This window comes from Homarus americanus, unplaced genomic scaffold (genome assembly GCF_018991925.1).
Source record: "Homarus americanus isolate GMGI-L3 unplaced genomic scaffold, GMGI_Hamer_2.0 scaffold11794, whole genome shotgun sequence".
Classification (NCBI taxonomy): domain Eukaryota; kingdom Metazoa; phylum Arthropoda; class Malacostraca; order Decapoda; family Nephropidae; genus Homarus; species Homarus americanus.
The window spans coordinates 889,175-916,739 of record NW_024739301.1 but is presented as its reverse complement, the minus strand read 5'-3'; the positions used below and the strand labels follow the sequence as shown (position 1 = coordinate 916,739).

Below are 27,565 nucleotides of genomic sequence, written 5' to 3'. Positions count from 1 at the left end.
TTGCAGAAAACATCATAGGAGAAAAGTTTCTATAAAGGGGAATTTATTTTTGTATATACACAGGTACTGTATACAGTATAGATTTCGAAAAAGCTTGTGATAAGAATAGATAGGAAAGTCTTAAAAAGTTGTAGAAAATTGTTGACAGTTAATATAGGGAGAGTGAAGTTTGTGTTTAATGTTTGCTTGGAAGAGAAAAGCAAGTTCTTTGTAAAGTTAAGACTCAAGGTTGTTTAATATCACGACGGTTGTTTAATATCACCAAGGTTGTTTAATATCACCACGGTTGTTTAATATCACCAAGGTTGTTTAATATCACCACGGTTGTTTAATATCACCACGGTTGTTTAATATCACCACGGTTGTTTAATATCACCATGGTTGTTTAATATCACCACGGTTGTTTAATATCACCACGGTTGTTTAATATCACCATGGTTGTTTAATTTATTCATGGATTGTAGTTAATGATGTTCATAAATGAGGTTTAGAGAAAATCGACTGTACATGTGAATCAAAGTAAAGTGATGAAAGTGTAAGTAGAGATGGGGGAAATGAATGTTTGCTTGAATAGAGATGGAAGGAGGAAATTAAGTGTTTTATGTATCTGTGAAGGCATGTGTCGACAAATGGAATGATGAATTGAACCAGAGAATACTGGCAGGAGAGTAATGATGAATGCATTGAGAAGTGAATGAAGAGAGAGAGGGAGAGAGAACAGTGTCAATGGATGTAACAACTAGTACTGTATAGATAAATGGGGATATGCTGAGGAATGGTTGAGCCAACATTATAAGTGGGAAGCATGGACGTTAGCAGGATACAAGACAAATAAAGATTAGAAGTGACAAAAATAATGTGCTTAAGGGGTTACTAGGATGCAGAAAATAAGACATATAGAAAGAAGATGTAGAAGTGTTAAACGTAGAGCAGATCAGGGTCTGCTCAGTTGATAAGGATATACCGTACAATAATAAAAATATTTTATTCATTGAAATTATGATACAGGTTTACAGTTGGATAGCCACGTACAATATATAAACTATGCAGGTGTACAGTTCAGTATGAGTACGTATATACAATGTAGGTACTGTAGTGCATATGGTGCATGTAGGCAGTGGGAGAATAGTTTCCTGTGGGCCTAGACAGAACTGTATAGGTAAACAACAATGATAAACAGTAAGGCAATTTGACCAAGGATAGCCAACAGAGCTGCCAGATTGGTAAAAAGAGTACAGTTCTGTACAGTATATGCATTAGAGGTAGATGATAGGAGGGAGAGGGAAAGGTTTACCAAGAAGCAGGTGGAGGTTGCACCAGAAGTAAGGGGGATGGATATTCCAGGAAGAAGCAGTCGTGTACACGTGACAGCAGTGAGCATTAGATCAAGTAGTTTTTGAGGAAGGATATACTGTTAGCATTGTTGTGGGTGAAATAACAGGTATGTTGGACATTTTACAGCAATAAGGATTGAATGAAAATAAATGAAGGAAAATTTTGAGTGTACGTACCTGTATATGAATTTGTCTAAGGCCACCTGGGTTCAATATCAGGGGGCTTAAAAAAAAAAGTCCTTTTTAACCTTTCTGCTGTAATACAGGTTAGCTATAAAGTTAATCTTTATTTTGGAAAGTCCAAAAGCTGTATTGCATCATATAAATACACAGGGTACATGTATTAATAAGGTGTTCTTAAATATAACCTAAAATATACAATGGTACAGTTCAGTACTTGTATATACATGATACAACTGTATTTTCAGGGATATTTCATGATAAAATAATATGACACAAAAATTTTACAAAACTGAAAATATATAGTGCAGATGATATGCAGATGATTTTTTTCATTCTTTAAAAATAAAGGTGGTTTGAAAGTGTTTTGAATTTAACATATTTAAGTATTATTGATGTAAAAGATGTCCTTAATCTCTGCAGCAGTCCTCCCAAGGCCTTATGGTGCAACTACCAGGAGGAGGACAGGTAGGGTGCAGGAACAAGACTGAGGTGACCCACAGCTCTCACCATCAGTCCTAGGTTCTTGTTTTACTGGACATGCATCTTATTTAACTTTATACCTTTGTTTTGTCAACCAAAGATAAACAATAAAATGTGGTACAAAAGTTTTAGCCCGTGCATTGCATCTTATAAATTCCTATACAGTATACTGTACTGTGTACTTTATCATGTTGACTCTTCAGCACAATCCCACAAAAGTTTTCAATATGGTCATCATCATGGTCTAGTACTTTATTGAAAACAAATTTGAGAGGTACCCAGTACTCAGTCCAGTAAGAAAAGTTATCTTCAACATACAGTATACAACACTGTACATACAGTACTTGCTTTTATGAAATAACAAGCAATTAGTTTTAGATAAGTCTCAAGTAATTTGGAGTACAGATTCAGTATATGAACAGTAAGACAATGAAGTATCTTCCCAGCTTTGGCCAAAGTACTGTATAGTGAAACCTGACTACCCAACACAGTGAATGGTGTCACTGGGCACCCTTTTCCAAGGTTCCACAGGCCTGCCAACTGTTTATGGGCTTCACGTGTGTGTTAAATTGTTCAACCATTCTGAGTTGTATTCATCAAATCCATGGGAACATACTTCATTCTCTCATTGTACATTACAATGTGGATTTAAAAAAAAAATCAAGCCCATTCCTCATCTAATTTTCTTAGAGGAGAGTAAGGTCGAATTAGACTACTGGAGCCAAGGGTCTGTCAGAGAATGGGAGACTAACTAATTTTATTGGAATATAGAAACAGGATCTTTGGCCATTCATAGTTGTTTCAGAAGGATTGAAGTGGATTATAGCCTCAGTATCGAGTCCAGAGCGAGATAAATTCAGATGTCCAGAGGGGGATTATGTAGGTGAAATAGGTAAAAATAAATTTCATCTTTCATGTCTTAAGTCATTTTAGGTCTAGGGTTTCATCACTATCATCATGAGGGATTATCTTGTTTCAAATCTTCTGGTGATCATAGACAAGACTATCAGGAACAATGGAGGGATCCTACATGGTCCACTGGCCTCCTTCCCTCTAGTGGGTGGCCAATAGATAAAGAAGGTAAATAGAGGAATTCATGACTTCAAGTGGATGAATGAAAGAATTCCTGATGCTGAGTGTAGGTTTTCCACCATTAAACAAGTGAGGTTAAGCTTCAAGAAAAACCTTTGCTTGATCTTTGTTGAACCAAAGGATATCTACTGACATGTTCCCTTTGATAAGCATTTCTAGTTGAAGCCCATCATCAGTTGAAGGTATTGTGCCATTTTTTAAGTTGTAAATGGCTTCAAGAAGGTACACTAAGCTTTCAAGGGGTTGTTGTTATGGATTTTAGGATATAATTTGATTTTCAGTCTGGTGTCTATAGAAAGATGGATTATTTTGGGTACAACTTTAAAGGCAATATAGAATTTAAACAAAGAGTGATTCAGTGTTTAACGAAAGCTGTATTTTTAGATGAAATTGGTAATTTTTGGTTCTAGACAATATTTACTATGGTTGGGCTTCCAATGTGATATACTGTACATGCTAGGAATGAGTTGGTTGGACTTTTTAACGTCTGTTTGGCTTATTCCCCACTAATTTAGTTACCGGTACATGTTCTTCAAATTCTTCTGAGAGGTTCCTATATGGACCCCAGGAGACTTTGGTCTCCTTCCATGTTGGGTTTGTATGTGAACTTGAAAGAACTAGTTGTTTTGTTTGTAGTTTCTCTATTACTCGGAAGACAAGCTTGATATTCCGTTTCTCATTACTGTATTTGTTTTGCCAGTTCCACAGGAAAGGTCAGTGGGGTTGGATGTTATTTTCTTGAACTGAAATCCTTAGGACCAGGCAAATCTTTTTTCTCCTCTTCCAATAAGTTTTAAGAGATATCAAAACTATTGCAACACGGGGGTGTTGCCTTTTCTAGTGGTTTCTCTTGACCCAACAGGGTTTGGTTACCTCAGTGTTATAAATTTTCCAAATGGTCTTTCACTTCTGGCCCCAACCTAAAGTCAGAGTGAAAGAAAACAAGATGTTATGCCCTTATTAATCATATAAGTTACGTGTCTGAGTCTTCTTGGTAGTATTCAACAGAGGTAAGACCCTTGGACAAAACGTCCTTGTTAGTTGTCCTCAGTGAGAGGTTTAGTAAGTTCATTCTCCAGTAAGTTCATGGCCAGAAGGAAGTTCTCGGAGTTGGGGGCACTTATGGCCAGAAGCTGGGCAGTCTTGTGCTAATGGTGCTTACTCAAGCATTGCTCTGGTGATATTTTTCAAGCTTGGTTCATCCCAGCTGAACTGTTTGTGAACCCATATAAAAGATGGTCTGGAAGATGGGGCTAAGGCCACTAAGTAAGGCAACCCATTGGGTGGCTCACTGTCCATAGCAAGGGTTTGGCAGTCTCCCAGGTGCTCAGTGGAAATTTCACTTACCATATCACACCTAACCAGGAGAGTAAGTTGTCTCCACTGTACAGTATGTCCTCCTCTCCTGGTGGAGATTAATGCATTATTCTCACAATGACTTAAGCAAAGGTGCTGTACTTAGGTAATGTGAGGACAGTGGAGAAGAGTAAACACTTCAAGAAGTAACTTATCCTAGGTAAAACTAGACCTCAGGTGAGGGGGTAGAAGGTATTAGGAGCATCTGTAATTCTGTATCAAATATCCTTAACTTCATCCTTATGTCTGCTAGTGTCTGCTGGATCTGAGTGGAGGGATAGGCAGCATATACTGTTTAGTAATATATTGTGTATTCACTTTCTCTGTATACATGAATACAGTGAAGCTCTGAAAAGTAATGGACTAAAATTCCTTTGCGAAAAGAAATCGGTGAAAGAGAAACATTGTAATGCCATGTATAAACTTCAGAGACAGTCATTCTTCATGGAAGTACGCTACAGTATTCTCCACGAATTTTATTTAAAAAACACATTCTATTATACATTATCTCGACTATTAACAATACATAGCAGCATATAATACTTACCATGATCAGACTAGAGTAAGTTATACAACAGCTAACCACACTTCAACAGTAGAGCCAATTGTGGTGCTCCTTAGGGCGACAAAGGAGAGGGCAGTGAATATAAGTCCTCTCCCGTCGATGCATCCTGCGGTATGATCTTTGTCCTACGAAGGTGAAGTTTACTCTTTGTGATGGAAAAGGCAAAGATTTTCCAAATCTTCTGCAAGTGTAGGAGTCGTGTACTGTAGCGTTGAGGCGAGCCACTGGCCACAGGTGTGACTGCAAGAAACCAGGAAGAAACAACATAATATTTGCACTGGTAAAACAAGGAATGCATTAAAACACAAAACAACGGCTTGGTGTATACAAATCATAAAATGGTTATATTGATGAGAATAATGTCAACCACTTGGTCCAGGTGCCATTTTCCAGTCAAGAGTTAACAATCATAGTTCGTATCTCCAAATGTTTAAAGCTGTCTTTACTAACCTAACCACATTTTTCATCTCAACAGGAGCCCTCTTACCTTCACTTTTGTCTTGTGTATATTTTAATCACCATCTCCCTGTTTATATGACCAAACTATGTTTATTTCATTATTCTATTGTTTCTCTGTTTTTGTTGTTGCAAATCTCAGTCATATAGACAATGCAGGTGTATACAGTTCAGCATGTATACCAGTATACAGTATAAACAATGCAGGTACAGAATACATTTCAGCATGTACCCAGTAGACTAGTATGATTATCAACCGTGATATTAATTATTTGTTCAGTATTACTGAACAAATAATTTATTAACTAATGATGGGGCAGAAAAAGTGTTTGGAACTTAGGTGTACTGTAGCGCAGGGAGAGATACTTTTAAACAGGATATGCAATTTCCAAAGCAAAAAAAAAAAAAAAAAATTTGGTCCACTGTAGCCATATAACAGAATTAATATGAAGACTGCAGTGAAAAAAAAAAAAAACCATTTTAGCAGTGAAAAAAAATTCGAACTAGCAATGCTAGACGTGTCTCAAGGTTCAAGCTATGCTCTCAGTGAGACTCGGTTACCTTCCATCAGTCAAGATAGCCAGTTGTGCTCCATGGTGTGATGGTGATTCAGATGAAATTCTACTGCTGACACTGGGACTAACCAAGAAAAAAAGGAAAGTGGAAAGTGGCTTATGCGAGTCCTATCTTCAAGAAGGGCGATCGTCACTCCACAAACAACTATAGACCGGTGAGCCTGACCAGCATAATATGTAAAGTACTTGAGAGTATTATCAGAGATGCCGCAATGGAACATCTAATACGAAACAACCTTGTAAAGGATTGCCAACAGTTTTATGCCGGGGCATTCGCTTAACACAATTGCTCAAGGTATTGGATATTTGGACCCATATTCTGGAACAACAGGGTGGTAATATCGACAATATTTACCTAGATTTTGCCAAGGCTTTCGACAATGTACCCCATGAAAGGCTGAAAATCAAACTGGAAGGGTACGGAATTTGGGGAAATGTCCTAGCATGGATAGAAGACTTTCTACATGACCGCAAGCAGTGTGTGGTGATTAATGGCACAAAATCGTCATCCGTACCTGTCACAAGTGGGGTACCACAGGGCAGTGTATTGGGCCCACTGTTGTTTGTTTGTTTCATAAATGACATGCCTGACATTGTACACTCCTCCATACAAATGTTTGCCGATGACGCCAAGTTATTTCGGGAAATTAAGAACCAAGCGGATTGTGAATAGCTGCAGAAGGATCTCTGTGGGCTCCAGGAATGGTCGAAGAAATGGCTGCTGAGATTCAATGTCACGAAGTGTAAGAGGATGCACCCGGGGCGTACCAACGGTAAGGAGGCGCATCATATGTCCCAACGGGATGAAGAAACTGCACTAGTTGAGACTGAATGTGAGAAGGATCTAGGTGTGTATGTTGACAATGAGTTGAAGTTCTCGGGCCATTGCGAGAAGAAGGTAAACCAGGCAAATAAATTAGTGGGTCTCATAAGAAGGTCGTTCAGATATCTAGACGGTCCGTCCCTCGTAAAGATCTTCAAGAGTGAAGTGCTTCCCCATCTGGAGTACTGTCACCCCGTCTGGTCCCCGAGATATGCTAGGGACTGTCGGCTGTTGAAAATGTTCAAAAGAGGGCCACCAGACTGGTGCCTCCACTTCGGCACCTCAGCTACCCTGAGAGATTGGAGCCCTGAACTTACCTAGTTTATACTACAGACGGGCAAAGGGTGACCTAGTTGAGGTGTATAAGCATCTCAGGGGGCACTACTCAGTCGAGTGTCCTTACTTGGAGCTGGCAGACGCTCGCCCCACAGGGGTCACAGCTCAAGATTGAAGAAGCCGCAAGTCCAGAAAACTGTGAGGGCAAACTTTTTTGGAGTGAGGGTTGTAAACTCTTGGGACAATCTACCAGAAAGTGTTGTGACGGCACCAAGTGTGAGCTCTTTCAAAACAAGACTTGACCAACACTGGAGCGGGTTCAGGTACATTCAGGAGCCGGTGCATGCCCAGTACTTGCCAACAGTGAGTGACAGAGACGTGACCGATCGCCCGGGCAGCTAGCATGTCGATCTTTTGGTGAAGAGGATACGCTAAATGAAAAGGAAAAGTAATCAGAGACGTGACCGATCGCCCAAGCGGCTAACGAGCTGATCAGTGGTGAAGAGGATAAAAGTAAAAGAAACAAATATGAAAAGGAAAATATGGAGCATCATTCAAACAATACTGTATTTTAAATTATCTCACGCTCAGTTCAAAGACGTCTTGTTAGTAACTGAAAACTACATTAAAAATCTGGATACAGCCTACAGGAAATCAATATCACCTCAGTAAATTCTGGCCATTTGTCTACGGCAAGTAAAACCCGAACATACCCTGGTATTATAAAAAAGCTTATTGTTAATAAATTCAGAGAACATACAAAATATATAATAAAAACAATAATGAATAATAACACAAGAAGCAGAGGTGAAGAGTTTGATTGGGCCAAATATACCATGAATTAAACCCAAAATCATTTTAATTGGTTGCAAAAACAAAAACGGTTTTGATTGGCTGCGTGACGTGTACGGGAAGGTATGCGTGTGATGAGTAATGAAGGAGACGCAGGAGACACGCATTGTTGGAGGTGAGGCAGGCGATAATGGAGGAAGATTAATGGAAGAAAATAGAGAAAATTTTGGATATGCTATCTCCGTTATTATACATTTCCGCTGGTAATGTAATAGATGAAAATTATCTTATAATTAGACGTCTTATTCAAATATGATAATAGATTAGTGGTAGGAATGAACGGTGTGTAAACGCAATAATAACTTGTTCTCGGTGTCACATGATACTTGTGCGTATACTCAGAGTTTTGAATTGTGCTTGGCTGGTTGACTAGTCGCAAGATGGATTCTCCATGCAAGGGGTGTTTTTCGTCAGTGTTTTTGAAAATGAACCTGCTGCTATTGACATTTTTAAGGCTCATGGCATTCTGCAAACTTCTGTGAAGTGTTCAAAGTGCTGTCACAGACTGTCACCTTTGGTTTGGTACTAAAAGACAGAAACTCACCAAGACAAATCTCCTCACTGTGGCTTCTGCATTTCTGCATTTAAGTGAAGGCACTTGGTTGGACAAAGTACCTACAAATAGCATCGATTTATCCTCTAGCAGCTGATGATTAAGGTAAGGTTTAATTTGTTTGGTTAGGTTAAGTTGGGGCAAGAACTTTTGGTAAAATTTCACTTGTTGCCACAGTTTTTTATGACATTCATTTCTGGCACAAGCCTATAGTTTCTGAGATAATCCTTCCACCTTCCCTCTCAGAATTATGAGATTTTCTATAAAAATCAAGGTAAAAAGTGTTCAAAACACACCAAAACCATCGGAAAAACCAAACCCAAACCTAACTTAACTGGAGAGCTCCACAGTCGTTCGATGTTTTATGTACCACTAAGTCGTTCCATGTTCTTTTACTTTTTTACTTTTTTACTTTTATCCTCTTCGCCACTGATCGGCTTGTTAGCCGCTTGGGCGATCGGTCACGTTTCTTTTCATTTATCTTCTTCACCAAAAGATCGGCTCGCTAGCCGCCAGGGCGATCGGTCACATCTCTCACGCACTGTTGGGTGTACAGTACATACACAATATATCGCTTATACGTAATTTGCGCCAGAAATACCATTGAAGAAAAGTGTCTTAGAATTGTCAAAACTACTGATTGAAACTATAAAATTCCCGAGATGGTGTAGTGGCAACACGTGAAATAATAGCGAACTTTTAACCTATCAGTCATTTTCTAGTGCTATAACTTAATTGCCAGCAGTTACCATAGTATATTACCTGTAGCTTTATTATATCACCTTGAAGATACTTAATAATGTAGAAATTGCATACAAGGATTTTAAAACTCATAGGCTCCATTGAAGTGAATTTTATAATCCCAACGAATGGCTCCACATTGAGCTACATGCGTGACGTGACTGACGTCACACCTTTTCAGAGACTGAAAGGGTAGATGCTCTACTGGTGTTCATGTATTCCATGTGTCTACTAGTTGAGTTTATTTACTTTGAGTGAATACCAACAACAGTGACGACCTAGGAATGATGTCGACTTAAGAATGGCGACCACTCACGAGTCACGGGCTCCTTACCTTAAGGATCTCCTGGTCGGCTGTATCGGCCTGGGCGTGACAGAGGGCATAGTCCATCGCCTCTATTGCCTCTCCCACTCGCCAAGTGTTGCAGCCTCCCCACATCCCCGCCAACATCGGTAACGAGTGGTAGATGTTGTCCCGCATTATGTGGTAACACTGCCGGTGGTGAGTGGAAATGTCTGAATGCTCTCGACATTCTGAGACCGTTCATGTGCACAAACAACAAACCCTAGCTACTGATTGAACGTGATTTCTAACACAACAACCCAGTAAACATGTTCTTCAATGGCCGCTTGGCTGCTCTACAAGGTTGGAAAGTATCCCCTCAAAAATGTAATAGAAAAACGGAGGTGATAGTTGGAATGTACAGTACTGTATATGCTGATTTTTTGAGAGGGGCTACAGCAGCTAATGCAACCGTCCCAGAAGGCGAATTTGAAGTTGAGAGTTCAAGCACTAAAGAGAAAACGTAATATTAACTAGTTCAAACTTCAGTTAATATACCAACAAGAATAAATTTCCCCGATTTTATAAAGGAGAGAGAATATGGGTGAGTGATGTTGGCTACGCCAAGGAGAATAGTCTTGTTGACGTGTGTGGTGCTGGGCTGGGTGATAGTGTTGTTGACGTGTGTGGTGCTGGGCTAGATGATGGATAGGTTGTTGGCGTGTGTGGTGCTGGGCTGGGTGATAGTGTTGTTGACATGTGTTGGTGCTGGGCTAGATGATGGATAGGTTGTTGACGTGTGTGGTGCTGGGCTAGATGATGGATAGGTTGTTGACGTGTGTGGTGCTGGGCTGGGTGATAGTGTTGTTGACATGTGTTGGTGCTGGGCTAGATGATGGATAGGTTGTTATATGATGGATTGTTGACGTGTGTGGTGCTGGGCTGGTGATGGATAGGTTGTTGGCGTGTGTGGTGCTGGGCTCAGTGATAGATAGTGTTGTTGGCGTGTGGTGCTGGAGATGATGATGGATGTGATGGGTTGTTGGCGTGTGTGGTGCTGGGCTGGGTGATAGTGATTGTTGACATGTGTTGGTGCTGGGCTCAGTGATAGATAGTGTTGACGTGTGTGGTGCTGGGCTAGATGATGGATAGGTTGTTGGCGTGTGTGGTGCTGGCTGGGTGATAGTGTTGGCATGTGTTGGTGCTGGGCTCAGTGATAGATAGTGTTGCGTGTGTGGTGCTGGGCTAGATGATGGATAGGTTGTTGGCTGGTGCTGGCCGTGTGTGGTGCTGGGGTGATTGTTGACGTGTGGTGCTGGGCCAGTGATAGATAGTGTTGTTGGCGTGTGTGGTGCTGGGCTAGGTGATAGATAGTGTTGACGTGTGTGGTGCTGGGCTAGGTGATAGATAGTGTTGGCGTGTGTGGTGCTGGGCTCAGTGATAGATAGTGTTGACGTGTGTGGTGCTGGGCTAGGTGATAGATAGTGTTGGCGTGTGTGGTGCTGGGCTCAGTGATAGATAGTGTTGACGTGTGTGGTGCTGGGCTAGGTCATAGATAGTGTTGTTGGCGTGTGTGGTGCTGGGCTAGGTCATAGATAGTGTTGTTGGCGTGTGTGGACGATGGTTATGTTTATGAATCGCGACAGACTGTGAAGGATGGTCATCACTTACCGTGTGTGACTTGAGCCATTGGTCCACGGCGTCCACCTCTCTCTGTAGGACGGGGGAATCGGAGTCACGAATCATGTAGTGGCTCACCAGGGCGTCCCCCACCACGCTGAATCTCCACACACGCCCAGTAGAGCTGCTCACGTCCCCCAGCACTGTATCCGGGCACAGGTCAGTGAGGGAGGCCGACGCAAAATGAGAGACAAGGGAAGGGAGGGAGAGGAGTGAAGAAACAGGTGAAGGGAGAGAAGAAACAGGAAGAGAGAGAGAGAGGGGAGAGCAAGTAGAGGAACTTAGTGATATTATGTGGGAAGGCGCTATAATACGGTTCAGTATAATATTCTATTATGTCATTTATTTAGTTTACTAGTGCTGCTTGCTAACATTGTCCAGGGCAGTACTACATACTAAAAATATATATATACATTGAAATATGTGGCAATTTTGCATTTTCAACCAATATGAGCTATGTGTTTTTCCGGAGGTTTAGAGTTTAGACAATTTTAAGACACTTTTGTTCTATGACGTTTCCTTCGCAAATAACCTAAACTTACCTAACCTAACCTAACCGGGGGACTTCGCTCCCCTGGATCTCCCGGTACATTTAGGTCATTTACAGGGGAAACGTCATCGAAGAAAAGTGTCTTAAAATTGTCTAAACCATCGGAAAAGCACATTGCTCAACTTGAGAGCCTTATTGGTTGAAAATGAAAATTTACCATTATATAGAACTAGGAATATCTACTAATGAGTACAACCCTCATAAGGTCATTGATATATACCGGTATATATTGGGACAACACTGAGGCTGTCTGCGTGTTGTGTGTGTTGTCTCCTGAAATTTAAGTGTCATACTCACAGAAGGCAAAGGTGCTTTCGAAATACTCGTACATTATAGGATTCATTCACTGTATGCAAGTCAAAATAGCAGACAAATTGGCTTTGTGTATTCTTTCTGATTCTTATTAAGTGTGCATACCGCCAGCGTGTTAAACTAGGTTTAGATTTCACATATACAGTACAGTATTCAGCACACTGATGTCACAAGCTCGAATGCTGAGCATGCATTTTTTTTATCAGCTTTAAAACAGCAATTTCGTGGCCATCTTTCTTTCGTGGAATCTGTAAACAGGGTCGCTGCGTTAACTACAGCAGAAATATCATTTGTGTTTATTGTAAGTGTAAAGAACTACAGTAGTGTGTTGGGGCCAATTTCTTTTATCAGTTTAAAAATGATGATTTGGCCGGCATTTTATCTCCACCGACAGTGTCATTGTTAACAAGAAATTATTTTATAAACCAATTACTATCTGGCAGAAGAATAAAAGTTCGACAATGCTGTGACGAACGACTTTCAAATTTTGGTTTGGTTGAAAATGATAACCAGACAAGTGAAGTTCGGCCCCCGCAGCAGGAGGGATCCAGGATCCGGTCATCATAAAAAGTAGACGCGAGGCTAATGTTGTACTGTACTGTACACTATAAATAACACAGTTAGTTACATTACTACAGGAAACACGAATAACTCACTCGGTAGCTGTCTGACATTGCACACGTCGAGGTGAGGATGTTCACACACCAAGGAACACACCCAGTTCTGCAGGGAGGTGCTGCTGATGTCTAGATACACACGGACACTCCAATCGGGGTACACCTGGCGGAGACGAGGCAGCAGCTCCTCCATTCCCTGGTAATAATCGTTGGGGAACTTCCCGTACACTGAATAACTCACTACCTGTAGAGGAATAAACTCTGTTACTGTGGAGTATTTTATTTTACGTTCTTTACTGAGCGATCACCGTGTACCATCTGATAGTGTTGTAAGGTGTTCATAGTGTACCATCTGACGGTGTTGTAAGGCGATCATAGTGTACCATCTGATAGTGTTGTAAGGCGATCATAGTGTACCATCTGATAGTGTTGTAAAGCGTTCACCGTGTACCATCTGATGGTGTTGTAAGGCGATCATAGTGTACCATCTGATAGTGTTGTAAGGCGATCATAGTGTACCATCTGATGGTGTTGTAAGGCGATCATAGTGTACCATCTGATAGTGTTGTAAGGTGTTCATAGTGTACCATCTGATGGTGTTGTAAGGCGATCATAGTGTACCATCTGATAGTGTTGTAAGGCGATCATAGTGTACCATCTGATGGTGTTGTAAGGCGATCATAGTGTACCATCTGATAGTGTTGTAAAGCGTTCACCGTGTACCATCTGATAGTGTTGTAAGGCGATCATAGTGTACCATCTGATAGTGTTGTAAAGCGTGGACACCGGTGTATACTGTTCGCCTTCACTTGCTAGTGGTGTTTGTTACAATGTGTTATTGGTTGGCATGGCACAAGTTATATGAGCAAAGTTTAGCTATGATATATAATTCTTTATAAAACATTCACTGAAACTGATAATTATTATTACAATAGCTATACATATTCTGTAGCAAGGGAAGCATTACCTTCTGGCCGCCACCCCTGAGTGTGGCAAAGTCTCCACAGTTGGACTCTCCAAGGGAGGACTTTATTTGTTGCAGGAGTTCATCAGGATCAGCAGTGTTGGTGGGACAGGGGTGCAGCAGGTGAGCCTCAATAGTACGGGTGCAAGAGCAGGGGTCAACTTTTAAGTGTATATTACACACGTAGAGGGTTAGGTTATCTGACTGTATTACTTTGGTAACTTTGGTAAACTGAATATTACTTATGTATGGACTATATAAGTCGTCTTCCGTGGTAGTATTGTCGTCCCAAGGAAGTCCTTTAGTGTCATCAGCAGGTGTACACTTCATCTTTGTCAATCTAACTGTTGCTGTGTATCTCGAAGCTGAGCTTGAGGGCTCCTCAGTCTTGACAGAGCTGTCACTCAAATTAAGATTTTGTTGACTGTTATAGCGCTCTGCGGCTACTTTACCTCTCCAGGGGTGAGGGGAGACCTGCATGTTTTTCACGTAGACCTTGACAGGAGGGTAAAGGACCATAGCCGTCAGGGAGCACGAGACGACGACCATCAACCGACGACGACAACTCGCCATCTGTTGGACACGAGAAGGAACTCAGTCGTGGTACTGTACTGTACTGTATTGTACTGTACATGTGTCTCCTCTCCTGTGGGTGGAGGTTATTGTGATTTGTTTGTGTTTACGTTGGTCATTTAGGGAGTGAGGAACGTATTGGTCCAGGTCTGTCAGGGGGTGAGGGTAGCTTAGGTTACGTGTACAGTAACGTAACAGTACTCTTAACTGAAATTTAATAAAAACTATCGTGAACGTTGAATTAATTGGGTAATTAACAAGGTCAGAATTTTATTTTTTTAATCTCAAATGAGTTATGGTAAATAAACTCTCTAGTTTATCATGTCATTATCATTGTATGATTTTTTTTCATAGATGATTTTCATCAGTTACGAGCCAAACAAATATTCTCCAAGAATTCACTTCTACACTGTTGATCTATAGAATAAATAATAAATTAAACTTACACAGTGAGAGAGAGGACTATTGACACACCTCTTCCCAGTTCGTGTTTCATCTCTCCTCACCTTCTTCCATTTACCACAACAGTACTGTACTAACAACTTGCTCTTCACTTTTTTTTTAACGTGGCCTCCAGCCTCCCGCAATAGCCACACATTCGCCTCCATTTTATTACCTTAAAATTAAATATCCTAATAAAAAAATAGCTACCCTAGCTGTGCTGAGTTAGTTTAGCCGCACATCTAAGCGACATTCAGTGACTGTTGCCAGTCAAAATTTTGCGACCGTTGTCGGCTTTGGGGCCGACGATCTCATTCCCCCGAGGCAAAGCAATGCAGACCTAATCAGAGAGAAGGGCAGTCGACATCTCAACCAGGCTGCAACGTGGCATCTGGGCTGCTGCTTCTGCTCAGACAACAATTCCGCGTCTTGCACTTGGTCCCATCCCGCCAGAGGTTGTGAATACCAAAGGAGTGAAGCTGCCCTGATCCTCATTCTGAATTCTCTTGCCTTACGCCCTAATCTTTTCGTTCTCATTCCTCCTGTGTGCAGCCTCAAGAGATAAGTCAGTGACATGGGCTATGGGGTTCAATATCCTGACATCAAAGAAGGCTCGCTTTCCCCGCGTCCAGAATCCTCGAGTGCTGACGTCCACACGGGATTCGTTAGATGTGTTGGAATTCCTGTGACGGAGGTTTTCACCGACCAATGGAAGGAGGGGCGGTTCCACCGTGACGTCGTGGCAGATATCCTTTAGTAAATTTGCTGTGAGATCCCTTACTTCGTCATGGCTCTTGTATACGAAGCCGCCTTTCTTGCACGCGATGGCGTGCTCAATGTCGTAGGATGAGCCACACACGCAATGGGAGGGCAAACCTTTTACTGGCCTACCGTACCTTAGAGCAATGGTATCAGTGAATTCTTTGTTTATTAAGGCTGAAGCCTTTTGCCCTTATTGGTATTGTTGTTAGCCAGCTTGAGGCGCCAACCTCCTGCGCTGTAGCTATTTTTTGTTCAAGTTCTCTGGCAATTGCTACATCAGTTGTTGCAGTTTATCACTTTAGGTGTGCTGTCTATCTGTCGTAATAGACTTTGGAATCTTCTTTAATTCATTGGTATCCACCTCACTTGTTGTATTCTGAGCTATTATATGCTCAGTGAGGGCTGTCGTGAGCTTGACTGAGTTCTGATGTTTGGTGACGGCAAGCTCCTCTGGATTGGTCATTCCCATTGCTCCCAGTCTCAGTGGTGGTGCAAGGAGTGAACCTTTCTGCTGGGGTTAAGTGAAAGTGTACCACAGAAATAAGTCATTAATTTTTATCTTTCGTAATCAGGGTTTATTAGGCTAGGTCAGCATGAATAAAGGTATCAATATCAGCTGTAGCTGCCATCAGTAAGTGCAATGTCGTGTTAACCTTCTCAGTCCCCAGCGTTAAAAAAATAATGTTGCCTTTTGATTTATGAGGAATTGTGAGAGTAATTAATTCCTTTAAATTGTTCAATGGTACTTCAACAAATTGCAGCAGAAACGATATGCTTAATTAATTCTTCAGGATATACTGTAGTACCGGGTTGTATGCGGTTTATGTGAGGCAAGAAATAATTATCGCAATGGGTGATGTAACATAATGACAGACATATAAATTACAATATTAATATACCGCTGTCAGTTGGCTATTGCAAGGTAGGTATTGTGCAGTCTGGATTTCGTAACGGGAGGGGAGGGGATCTAAATTCGGCCAGCGAGGAAACTGTGTGAGGTCCGAGTGGAGTATTGTATTGTACATGGTAGAGAAAAGTTTGATAATAGTGGTACTGCATCTAGTTAACCACACCTTGATACAGTCTTAGTTGGATGACATAGTTAAGACATCTAGGGATATAAATACTGGAAGAAATTTTATTTCAGTAAAACAGACCCGGCAAATTTAACTGGAAATTTAGAATCTGAAGATTTCTTAGAACTAGTTAAAGACTGTTTCCTTTAATAAAACAAACTCTGACAAATGACATTGAAATAAGAGCGAATTATAAAATTGTGATTATAAAGAAATGAGTTTTGACATAACATGACTCAAAAGTCAGAGAAATTTCAATTGGATTCCCAGATTTTCGTAAAACAGATTATAATGTATGAAGGCTCACCAGAGAGGTAGGTCGTTCGGGGTTGGCAGAATTTGACTTGATCTCAGTAACCGTGATTACACGGGTGTTATGACCTCGGTGGAAGACCTAACTAGTTTGGGGTAGGAGCTGCGACAGGTGACTAGATATCGGGATACACACTAGAGGAATATCGTAAAACTTTCAAATGTATGTGAATAGTAATGAGCCTAAGCGGATGAACAAATGAGTGAAGAATGCCATTGGGCAAACACTTGTATATACTGTACTGAAGAACCAGACAGGGGGACGTTCACCTACATAATCGTTCTCTTGAATTAACCAGGAGTCAATAAAGATACAAGAGAGGCTAAACGATAAGTGTGGGGAGCTGAGATCGAGAATGAAGCTTTTACAAATAATATCGCGCAAAAGCCTGCGAAAAATATACTACTGTACAGGTACGTATTATATCTTGGAGCGGATGACATACTTCTTGTCAAACATTTAGAATATTATATGTAATGGAAACTGAGTATCTATTCTCTTATCAGACGTAGAATAAGAGGCGATATGACCGAGGTTTACAAGTAAAAAGTGAGGTTACATCAAGGTGATATAAATAAGGTATTTAAACTACCAAATCAATACTGACCTCGTAACGCTGGCTTTTAATTAGTTAAATTGTATTTAGGAAGGAAGCACTTACTGATGAGTGGAATATATCTCGCCATTAAAAGAATTACTTTGGGATCTTCCAAGAGCAGGTTGGAGATGCGGTATACATGAGTGATAAGGGATGGCAGCCGCCTCGCACGGGCCATTTACCTTACCCTGGTGCTATACAGTTTCCTATATTCTTACGTTCTTATGAATTACACTTGCATATTAGCTTTCAATAATAATCCTGTTTAGTCCTTTATGATGTTGGCCACCTACATCCAGCGTAGAGGACGACCAACACACTCATCCAGGACAGTATCCGTATCAGGAGGACGTTCCCGCGTCTTAGCCAGTCCTGTCAGGCTGTGGTTGTAGGTTTGGGCCTCATCAGGGTACTGTGTGACCCTCACTGGTGTATTGTGTGACAGGGAGTGTGCCATGAGAGATCTCAAGTTTAGGAATACAGTTAGCTAGCATGTATCACAGCTGAATCGAATCGATGGTTGAAGTAAAGTGTGAAGAGATCGTGATCCGCTGATGCGGCGTAGATTGGTGGTACGGGAACTGGACTTGATGAATGATGATGGACTTTGGAGGGACTTGGGGTTGGTGGATAGTGCAAGAAAAAAGATGAAGAAATTGGAAAATAGTAGTAGGATGATAGGTCTTGGGGCTCAACCCAGGTGCTTCTGTTGTCTCATGTGTGTGTTTCTGCTAATTTTCGTCGAAGGTATTATATTTGTGTTAGGTGTTTGTATGTTTAGCAAGTGTTGCAGCTTATGCCTTACATTTTAGTGTCTTGTGTCCTAGCCAATGGTGATGAGTCTAGGGCAGGTACTTGTGTTTCTGCTAAGAACATCCCGTATTTTTATAATCTAATGTTACGAGTGGTAGGGCTACCGAGATTGTCACCGGGGTGAAGTTGCATTCTTTTAAGAGTGGAGTTGGTGTAGGTTCGAGGGCTCTCCATTTACTGCGTGTAAACCACGTGTTTTCTTTCTTCATCAATCACTTCCATTCATTCTGTGATTGGTCCTGTCTCTATGTCTTCTAACTTCGTCCATATTCTTTCTGAGTAGTTGGTGACTATATCAGGATATTTGATGTTATATATATCACAGCTGAAGCTAGTTTGGGTGGCAGTGTTCGTCAGTGTCGGCTGGACGACACTTCCCTGTAAAAACGATATTAATCATGGAGCTATGTATTCAACAATAAGCTCGGTGCTTGGTATTTTAAATTTATTAATTTTCTTTTGGGGAGAGATTCCTGGCAACCTGAACACTCACTCCTGGTTAGGTGTCTGATAAAATTACCAGGAGTATACTGTAGTGTAATGCAGTAGTAGTGGGTGACGGTGGAACATGATTGCAGGGGCTGAGTGATTGGCTAACGAAGGAGCTTAAGCGTGTATGTTGACATGTGAGTTTGGATGTATCCGACAGCGTGTTGGTAGATTATTACAACAGGGGGGGGGGGGTCTGAACCCTTGTATCCCGCCCCCGACTGCTTCTTACACAAGATCTGTGAACTGCGATCACATAAAGGAGTGTCAAATGACTTGCCTGGCCTTGGTGGTAAAAGACAAAAGATCAATGTTCGAATAATCACAAGGCTGTAGTGCAGTTCTATGGACTTAAAATTTGTATCCGCTTTCAACATCAAGCATTAATGTTAAATTAAAGACTTAAAGACTTGTTAGTTTGTGTCTTCACTTGCGTGTGGGATCTTTCTCTGTGTGTCATTATGATATACATTTTTTTTAGCTTGATCGAGCTGGAGACTGAAATTGGAACTGATGACTTCAATACAAAATCAACGGTGATGTGTCATGGTGTGAGGCGTGTGAACCACCACAGGGAAGCGAGCACCACCCGTTATCCGTCAGAGAAACTCACCCATATTGTGCTTTTTCTAAATATATGTGTACTATAAAGACTTGCCTGTCCTGCTGTTAGCTGTTGTATTCACATTTCTCGTATCTCTGTTGGTTAAATAATCTAACTGTAACTTGCATAATTAGACTTTATTAAGGAAGTTTGTATTCAGTTGATCTAGTACATACAGCTTCTGGACTCTGGCCTCGGATAATGCTCATTGGTGCACATCATGTTATATGGTTGTTGTGACATCATTTGCTCCCATTATACTTTAACCACTACTTCAGTAGATTTACACCTCGTTGACTGTACTCCTTAATTTTGCTCACAGCATTGTATTGGCCCACGTCGACTGCATGTTCCAAGTGGTGTAGTGAACCAGGTTATTTGAATGAGTTATCTTATACCTGCAAGGCCCTTATGTCATAACATCATTATATACTGCCTCACCAAGTAACAATGACAGTTTTCGATTGAAAGAAAATTGCAAAATCTTTCTTTATTTCCAAGATATGTGTTGTATTATATGGTCGTTACAAGTGTGTGTGTGTGTGTGTGGTTCAAGGTGTTTACCTTGAGTATTGTGTGACTCACGTCCTCCCCCTCACCTCACTGTTGGTGTCCCACGCCTTCCTTTAACTGAGTGGTTCACTTGTGTCAACACGGTGCGAGTTATATATGTTTTGGTGAATTAGAATCGTCTTCAAATATCAACTGGGTTTAGGACTAGGAGTAAAAATTAGACTACGCCTGGTCTACTGAACTAAGAGGGGTGCAGCGGTTGAGTGTCTCCTTAGCTTAGGGTCGCTGGTTCACCTAGCTCTGATGGGTAACCGACTTTACCACTGGGGAAATTAATAGAGGTCGAATGCAGCGGCGGTCACGTTGCTGTCTTATACATCAAAAAAGGTTTAGTCTTCAGTATCCTGTATCCGCACTGTCTCTTGTCATGCCTACGGGACCTGCTTTCACTTACTTTCACAGAAATAAGAGTGAGAATAACATAAAAAGACAAACATAGGTGTTAAGTGCAATCCCACGTTCTTGTGTAGCTGGTGGTGGGGAAGGTTGATAACCCAGTTGATGGGATTCTTGCAACCACACTCGCCAGTTGTCTCCTGGGGCCAGGGGGGTGTGTGACGGACGAGTGTATGTTCAGTATGCAACATTTTCTCGCTCTCCTGTATACATAATCCCTGAGAAACGTTGACACTGTTATGACCCTCCTCCTTCCACCGCTTACCCAGCTTCCACCACTGGTTACCAGCGGCTAAGGTCGTATGTATAGAGCAGTAAATATCTCACAAGTGTTCTGGCTGTCCCGCCAGTTTCCGGTAATTCCTCGACGATCGGTATCAGTGTACAAACAACAGGCATGTAGATTTCTACCAGGTCACAGAAACACTTTTGTGCACTGTAGTCTTCTTTAATGAACAGTAATCCTTCACAACACAGTTAACAGGGTAATGTTTTCACAGCTTCACTCCACAGTTCAAGTGTATAGTCGGTACACAACCAGTTTACAATTCCTTAGTCTTCTCACTTTATATTAGTCGCAACAATTACACAATACTTGCACACCAATTGTCTTCAGTTGTTATGCTGGGCAGCCCTCGCCAGCTTATATATGGTTCGCCAGACGCCTAGAACATTCTAGCGATGTCCAGACGCGGGAGGTCGGCTCGAGACCCGTCTGGAGAATTCTAGAATGATCTAGAGCTAGACTCGCAATGAGAGGTAAATGAGAAAAAAAATGATGCAATACATTCCAGAATATCCTTACATAATTAATACATCAATATCATCAATATATACACGAAAATTTCATTAAATTTACCAAAACCAACTGAGAAAAAAACGCACTATAGTTTACAAGATTATAATTCGAAATTATGCTTCGGCATAACAATACGAAGTTCTTGTGTTGGGAAAAAAAAACTATATATATATATATATATATATATATATATATATATATATATATATATATATATATATATATATATATATATATATATATATATATCCATCCCTGGGGGTGTCTCCTGAACTGAGTAGGTCTCAACATTCAGCATACACTCAATACACATGCCAGGAATGTCTCGTCACAGGCACTGGTGCTGCCACCTTGTAATAATTATTAACTACAGTACCATAATATCTAACACACACACCCACACGAGCTGCATCTCTTTATTAACTACAATATACGGTATTCAGTTGTGTATGGTTTAATAGATTAGCATGTATTCAGTTCATGTCTGTAGTTAACTGAAATTGCTTATACTGTATTATGACCTTTACTTTCCTTGTAGAAATAGAAGTGTGCAACTGTATTGTTACTTTTGCTCCACCCTGTGTACTCAAGTATCACCTCTTTAATTGATTTTTTTAATTTATATATTGCACGATGTAAAAGTTTCTAGAGACGTAACTATGCTCATTAGTCCGCCAGCTTCTCAGAGGTAAAGAGAGAGAGACGAGGACGCAGCGGCATCATCTCGCTAGACTACACACTGTACGGTGCTGGACCAGGAAATTGGTCTCCTTTAAGGCTCTGGTAGCTGCGTCATCCATCTCGCTATGCCGTGCATGTCATGAAGTATATGACTCTACAGATGATGCCATGAAGACGTTCTGCCTTTCTGCAGATATATTTGCATTCACCGTGAATAGCGTTGGCGAGGTGAAAGCAGTCAGTATATACTGTAGTTGTCGATTGAGGCGGGTGACTTGGAGAATTTTTGATGGTCAGAAGGAAGTCTCCGTCTAAGGGAGGCGGAGACACTGACACCTTGAGGATGATCAATCTTTCCTTGGGTTGACGCTTCCTTGAGACTCACTAAGACTGTTTTTCTCCCGTGTTGTAGATCTTCCAGTTGGATTATGAGCTGGTGTGAGCTAGGGTCCTGTGTGTACAGTGGCTATCCGAGTTTTACACTGCAGTGCGTGTTCGTGAAGGATCCTTCCACCAGGTCACTGGCTATAACGGAAGATGAATGAAATACTGACTGAGAGATCTGCGACACTACGTTACCAGATCCGAGCGTTACCAAAACCGTAGCGTAGCGTGACGGGGCGCCACTACAGTGAGTTGTACGAGGGAAATTTCATGGATTTTACTTTTACTTTTACTTTTATCCTCTTCACCACTGATCGGGCTCGTTAGCCGCTTGGGCGATCGGTCACGTCTCTGTTACCCACTGTTGGCAAGTACTGGGCATGCACCGGCTCCTGAATGTACCTGAACCTGCTCCAATGTTGGTCAAGTCTTGTCTTGAAAGAGCTCACACTCGTTGCCGTCACAACACTTTCTGGTAGATTGTTCCAAGAGTTCACAGCTCTCACTCCGAAAAAGTTTGCCCACACAGTTTTCTGGACTTGTGGCTTCTTCAATCTTGATCTGTGACCCCTTGTGGGGCGAGCGTCCGCCAGCTCCAAGTAAGGACACTCGACTGAGTAGTGCCCCTGTAGATGCTTATACACCTCAACTAGGTCACCCTTTGCCCGTCTGTAGTATAAGCTAGGCAAGTTCAGGCGCTCCAATCTCTCAGGGTAGCTGAGGTGCCGAAGTGGAGGCACCAGTCTGGTGGCCCTCCTTTGAACATTTTCGACCAACTGACAGTCCCTAGCACATCTCGGGGACCAGACGGAGTGACAGTACGGTACTCCAGATAGGGAAGCACTTCACTCTTGAAGATCGTTACGAGGGACGGACCGTCTAGATATCTGAACGACCTTCTAATAAAACCCAATAATTTATTTGCCTGATTTACCTTCTTCTCGCAATGGCCCGAGAACTTCAGCTCATTGTCAACATACACACCTAGGTTCTTCTCACATTCAGTCTCAAATAGTGCAGGTTCTTCATCCCTTTGGGACATATGATACGCCTCCTTACCGTTGGTTTGCCCCAGGTGCTTCCTGTTACACTTCGTGACATTGAATCTCAGCAGCCATTTCTTCGACCATTTTTGGAGCCCACAGAGGTCCTTCTGCAGCTCTTCACAGTCTGCTTGGTTCTTGATTTCCCGAAATAACTTGGCATTATCGGCAAACATCCTGCACCACTGTACTCTCTCACTCCATATATATATATATATATATATATATATATATATATATATATATATATATATATATATATATATATATATATATATATATATATATATATATATATATATATATATATATATATATATGTGCGTGTGTGTGTGTCAGATCAGATAATTTGTAAAATTTCTGTGAAAATGTTCCGTGTGATACATTATGACGTGCATTTGTTGTGGTTTGGCTATATTGACCTTGGGTTAATTGTTAGATGAGAAAAGGGGGTTCTCAACCCTCTAACGCATGCGACCGGAAAACTTATTTTTGCGGCCTGCTTGATGACATCCAAAATATGTTATGTGCGGCCAGCCAGGTTGATGAAGTAATAAGGTGACTGGTCTGGGTGGAGGAGAGACCGAGAGTGAATATGCCGGAAGTAGAAATTCTGTAGTATAGAATATGAACTGTAGATGACTAAGGATAGCTATTATGTTCTAGGTCCTAGAGTCACCCTCCTACAGTAGAGTCTAGGAGGATGACTCACTCAATGTTAAATTTTGTATCTTTCCGCTATGGTGGCGTCGCTAAGCGGCTGCTGTGTATAAAACACATTAAGGCCATTGCCCCTTACACATTGTGCGATAACACAGGAGTATTAAATAAATAGCATTTTATATACTGTCAGTAGGTTATTGTCACCCAACTTTAGATACTAGGGATAATTTCTCAAAGCGACACTGATTATTTGCAGTAAAATATAATTATTTACCCTTCGGTTCTCCAGAAAGAGCTACAGTTTTACACCACTTAATATGAAGAAAAGTATCGCTGGCAGTTAACCAATGCACTTTATCATAGTTCTTTAAGTGGCTGTTATCACGGCATTTACTGGCAGTGACACCACACTTTCACATCTTATATTGTGCTCACTAGTTTATTGTTCACCAACGTTTAAAAAATACAATAATACAGAACAGTACAGCTTCAAAACTACATAACTACCAGTGTATTGTTGGACATTTAAGACTGCAGGTTTTAAGATTAGGCTCGTACAATGGAAAAAGTTTGAAGACCAGGTAACATTATGTCAAGTTTGAATAATAGTAATAACAATTATAATTAGGTGAAATTGTCATATACATATAATATGCAGGTGTACAGTTCAGCATGGATATAGGGGCCTTTGTTTTGGCAACAAAATTTCCAGTGGCGGATCTTAAACATTACAAAAAAGGGGGGGGGGGGTTTGGCCATAAGAAAATTCAGATTAATTACCTTATTTACCTAATGGCCACCCACTAGAGGTGGCCATGCTGAGAGAAGGAGGTCACTGACCTGTGTAGTATCCCTCCATTATTTTTTATAATTCTATTTTGGGATATTTTGAAGCCCAGTACTGTTCTTGATTACACACCATGAGCTGGTAGTCTCTTCTATAGGTCTACCAGCCTCTGTGTGAAGAAGTGTGTCCTTATTTTCGTTCTGCATGATAACTTGGCGAGCTTGTAGTCATGTCCCGTCGTGTTGGTAGTGCGGGACATCACAAAAATTGGGCCAAGTTCTCGTTTTCCATCCCTTTCAAGATTGTGAATGCCTCTGAGGTCTGCTCTATTGTGTCTTGTCTGAAGAGCTGTTCTAGGATCTTTATTCCGTTGGATGTCACTTATTGAAACCCATGAAAATAATATGCTATTTTACCCTAAAATTTATATGACCGTTAGTATGGTGACCTGGGACAGTAGGGGAACTTAGAGTGGACGGAAATGAAAGAGTCATGGTAAGAAATTGATCAGCTTGTTCAACCACCGTCGTCAGAGGAAGAATAGGGTAATTGTATGGAGTGTGGCTGGCGCCACTGGCCCGTTATACCGGTCACAAAACTCGGCAATACTAGCACGACGGAACTAGTGAAAGCCAGGTTCCATAAAACTTCCAATGTATATTTAGTTTACATTAATATTTTTTGTCACATTTTTTTTAAAAACCTGTATATCAGGACTTGCGAGTATATGGTTTAGTTCTATAATTTTGAATGCCCAAAGTCATTACTTAGTCATTTGTAGCTATTAAAATGAATTTAATACACGTTGCATTACTCTGCTGCCGATTACTGGTTTATAGCTCGTAAAGTGTCCGGTTACTATATAAAGGGTGTGGACCCCTGTACTAGATTATTCATATAAGATTTGTGAAAATTCCATTTGTCTTAACACCGAGCCAAAGCTGACCTAACCGTAACTTTTATGAGTTAGTTTAATAAATATCATGATTTTTTTTATGTAGCTTGGATAATATACCACATGGCATTTAAGCAATATTTCGTGACAAATATTGTCCACTGATGACAAAAATCTCATAACACAGACAGATGGGGCCCCGTGTGTCACCATTTACACTACTCGTGGTGGATAAGTCTCTCGGTGTAGTGAGTCTCACCAGTGTAAAATACTGTCTCCGCTAAGGTCTTTTACGTCGTATGTTAGTATCTTATATCCTACCTCTTGTTATCTTTGTTGCAGGCGTCATTACTACTGGTGACTGTAACCAACTGCACGCGTCTCACCTCAGATTAGGTTTCAGAAGTTTAGGAACTGTAACAAAGACGTATTCACATTTCACCGCACAACAGCCGTATTTTCATAATAAAGATTTGCGATGCAAAAGAATACTTACTGTATTATGCTTTTCACGTGTATCCAAGATGTATACTATTGTTTGCACTTAACTCAAGTTGTAACCCACCGCACATACAGTACGCTGAAGGTTCAGTACCTCTAACTGTGGGGTGAAACTTTACAGATAACAGAAGAGTAAGGTGTACAGGGAGAAGCGCACCCGGCAACCTTACCTCTGTGGCGTCTATACTCCAACTAGTTCCGCGCCGCGCGTAGTGACAGTGGAGTGCACTGTTGGGTGGCTGCAAAGACTATAGTATTTTTGGGGTGGTGGGAAGGTGTCAACTGTCGGGTGCTTGGTCACTGCACGATTCTCGTAGAGTACAACTTCAAGTAAGGAGTAATAATGATGGACGGGATACGTCTTACGGCCCTCTTAGTTATTTTTACTACAACTGTTAGTAGGACTTGAGATTTTCTTTTGTTGCCGCACCGTCGACAGAGGAACAATAGGTAACCTTGTACAGGGAATCACGAAGGAGTCGTGAAGTCACAGGTGTGTCATGGGAATATATAAACCTTTGTCACGTCATGTGTTGTTGGGAGGTAATCCACGCATCAATGTGTCATGTGACACAACACGTCGTATCTGTTGGCACCATACACCTGATCCTTTATGATCATTAAGCTCCTCTATGCTTCCTTTAGTCTCTCAAATGTTTATTTACATTTTCCCAGCCAGTGACTCTACAGGCTCTGTTGGGTTAATGTCAGCTGTGGTAACTGTATACTTTAGTGCAGTAGAGTGTGAAGTTATGTTTCTTATTCTCCAAGTTCTTCCTCTCGCAGTAATCACGCTGTCTAGTGTTTCCACCCCTGCCTTTGTGTTGACCTTCCCTAAATCCCATTTGATTTTATCGTTTTTTTTAGCATCAGTAATCTAATAATTGGTACATGGTCTGACCCACAGTTTGCCCCTGTGTAGGTCTGACCCACAGTTTGCCCCTGTGTAGGTCTGACCCACAGTTTGCCCCTGTTTAGGTCTGACTCACAGTTTGCCCCTGTGTAGGTCTGACCCACAGTTTGCCCCTGTTTAGGTCTGTCTCACAGTTTGCCCCTGTGTAGGTCTGACCCACAGTTTGCCCCTATGTAGGTCTGACCCACAGGCTGTCCCTGGGTAGGTCTGGCCCACTGTCTGCCCCTGTGTAGGTCTGACCCACTGCCTGCCTGCCTGCCCTTGTGCGTGTGATAACTTTAGACAGTGGAAGGGGAGAGAGTGAGTAAAGGCATAAAGAGAAATGAGATCTACCATCAAACACTTTTACTTCACCGTCTTCATATCCAGGTGTGTTTTAGCTATGATGATGTCGTAAAGAATGACTACACTCGCCATCATCTTGAGCGGGGACGCACTAGACTCGACCACGTCTTAGAGCTCCGGCAGCATAAAATAATAATACTCATATTCTGACTTTCATATGTGCGGACCTCCCATTGTACATAGTGTATCGCCTCCAGTTGGCTAGGCAGTTACAGCATTTAAAG

General features: G+C 41.4%; 1 protein-coding gene across 1 annotated transcript; it reads right to left on the bottom strand.

The window, feature by feature from the left end:
• Nucleotides 1-969: 969 nt before the first annotated feature.
• On the bottom strand, nt 970-26,311 carry LOC121874491. The gene is made up of 6 exons (XM_042378631.1): nt 26,254-26,311; nt 13,696-14,265; nt 12,768-12,972; nt 11,241-11,392; nt 9,621-9,779; nt 970-5,250 (listed from the first exon to the last, which is right to left on the bottom strand). The coding sequence occupies exons 2-6, from the start codon at nt 14,263-14,265 to the stop codon at nt 5,035-5,037; spliced, it is 1,302 nt and encodes a 433-aa protein (XP_042234565.1). The 5' UTR covers nt 26,254-26,311; the 3' UTR covers nt 970-5,034.
• Between the last annotated feature and the right edge of the window lie 1,254 nt (nt 26,312-27,565).

Coding starts and splice junctions, on each gene's coding strand:
- LOC121874491 (XM_042378631.1), bottom strand. CDS start 14,265: ATGGCGAGTTGTCGTCGTCGGTTGATGGTCGTCGTCTCGTGCTCCCTG. Junction 11,393..12,767: donor CAATGTCAGACAGCTACCGA/GTGAGTTATTCG, acceptor GCCCGGATACAG/TGCTGGGGGACGTGAGCAGC. Junction 9,780..11,240: donor AATGGCTCAAGTCACACACG/GTAAGTGATGAC, acceptor CACCACCGGCAG/TGTTACCACATAATGCGGGA.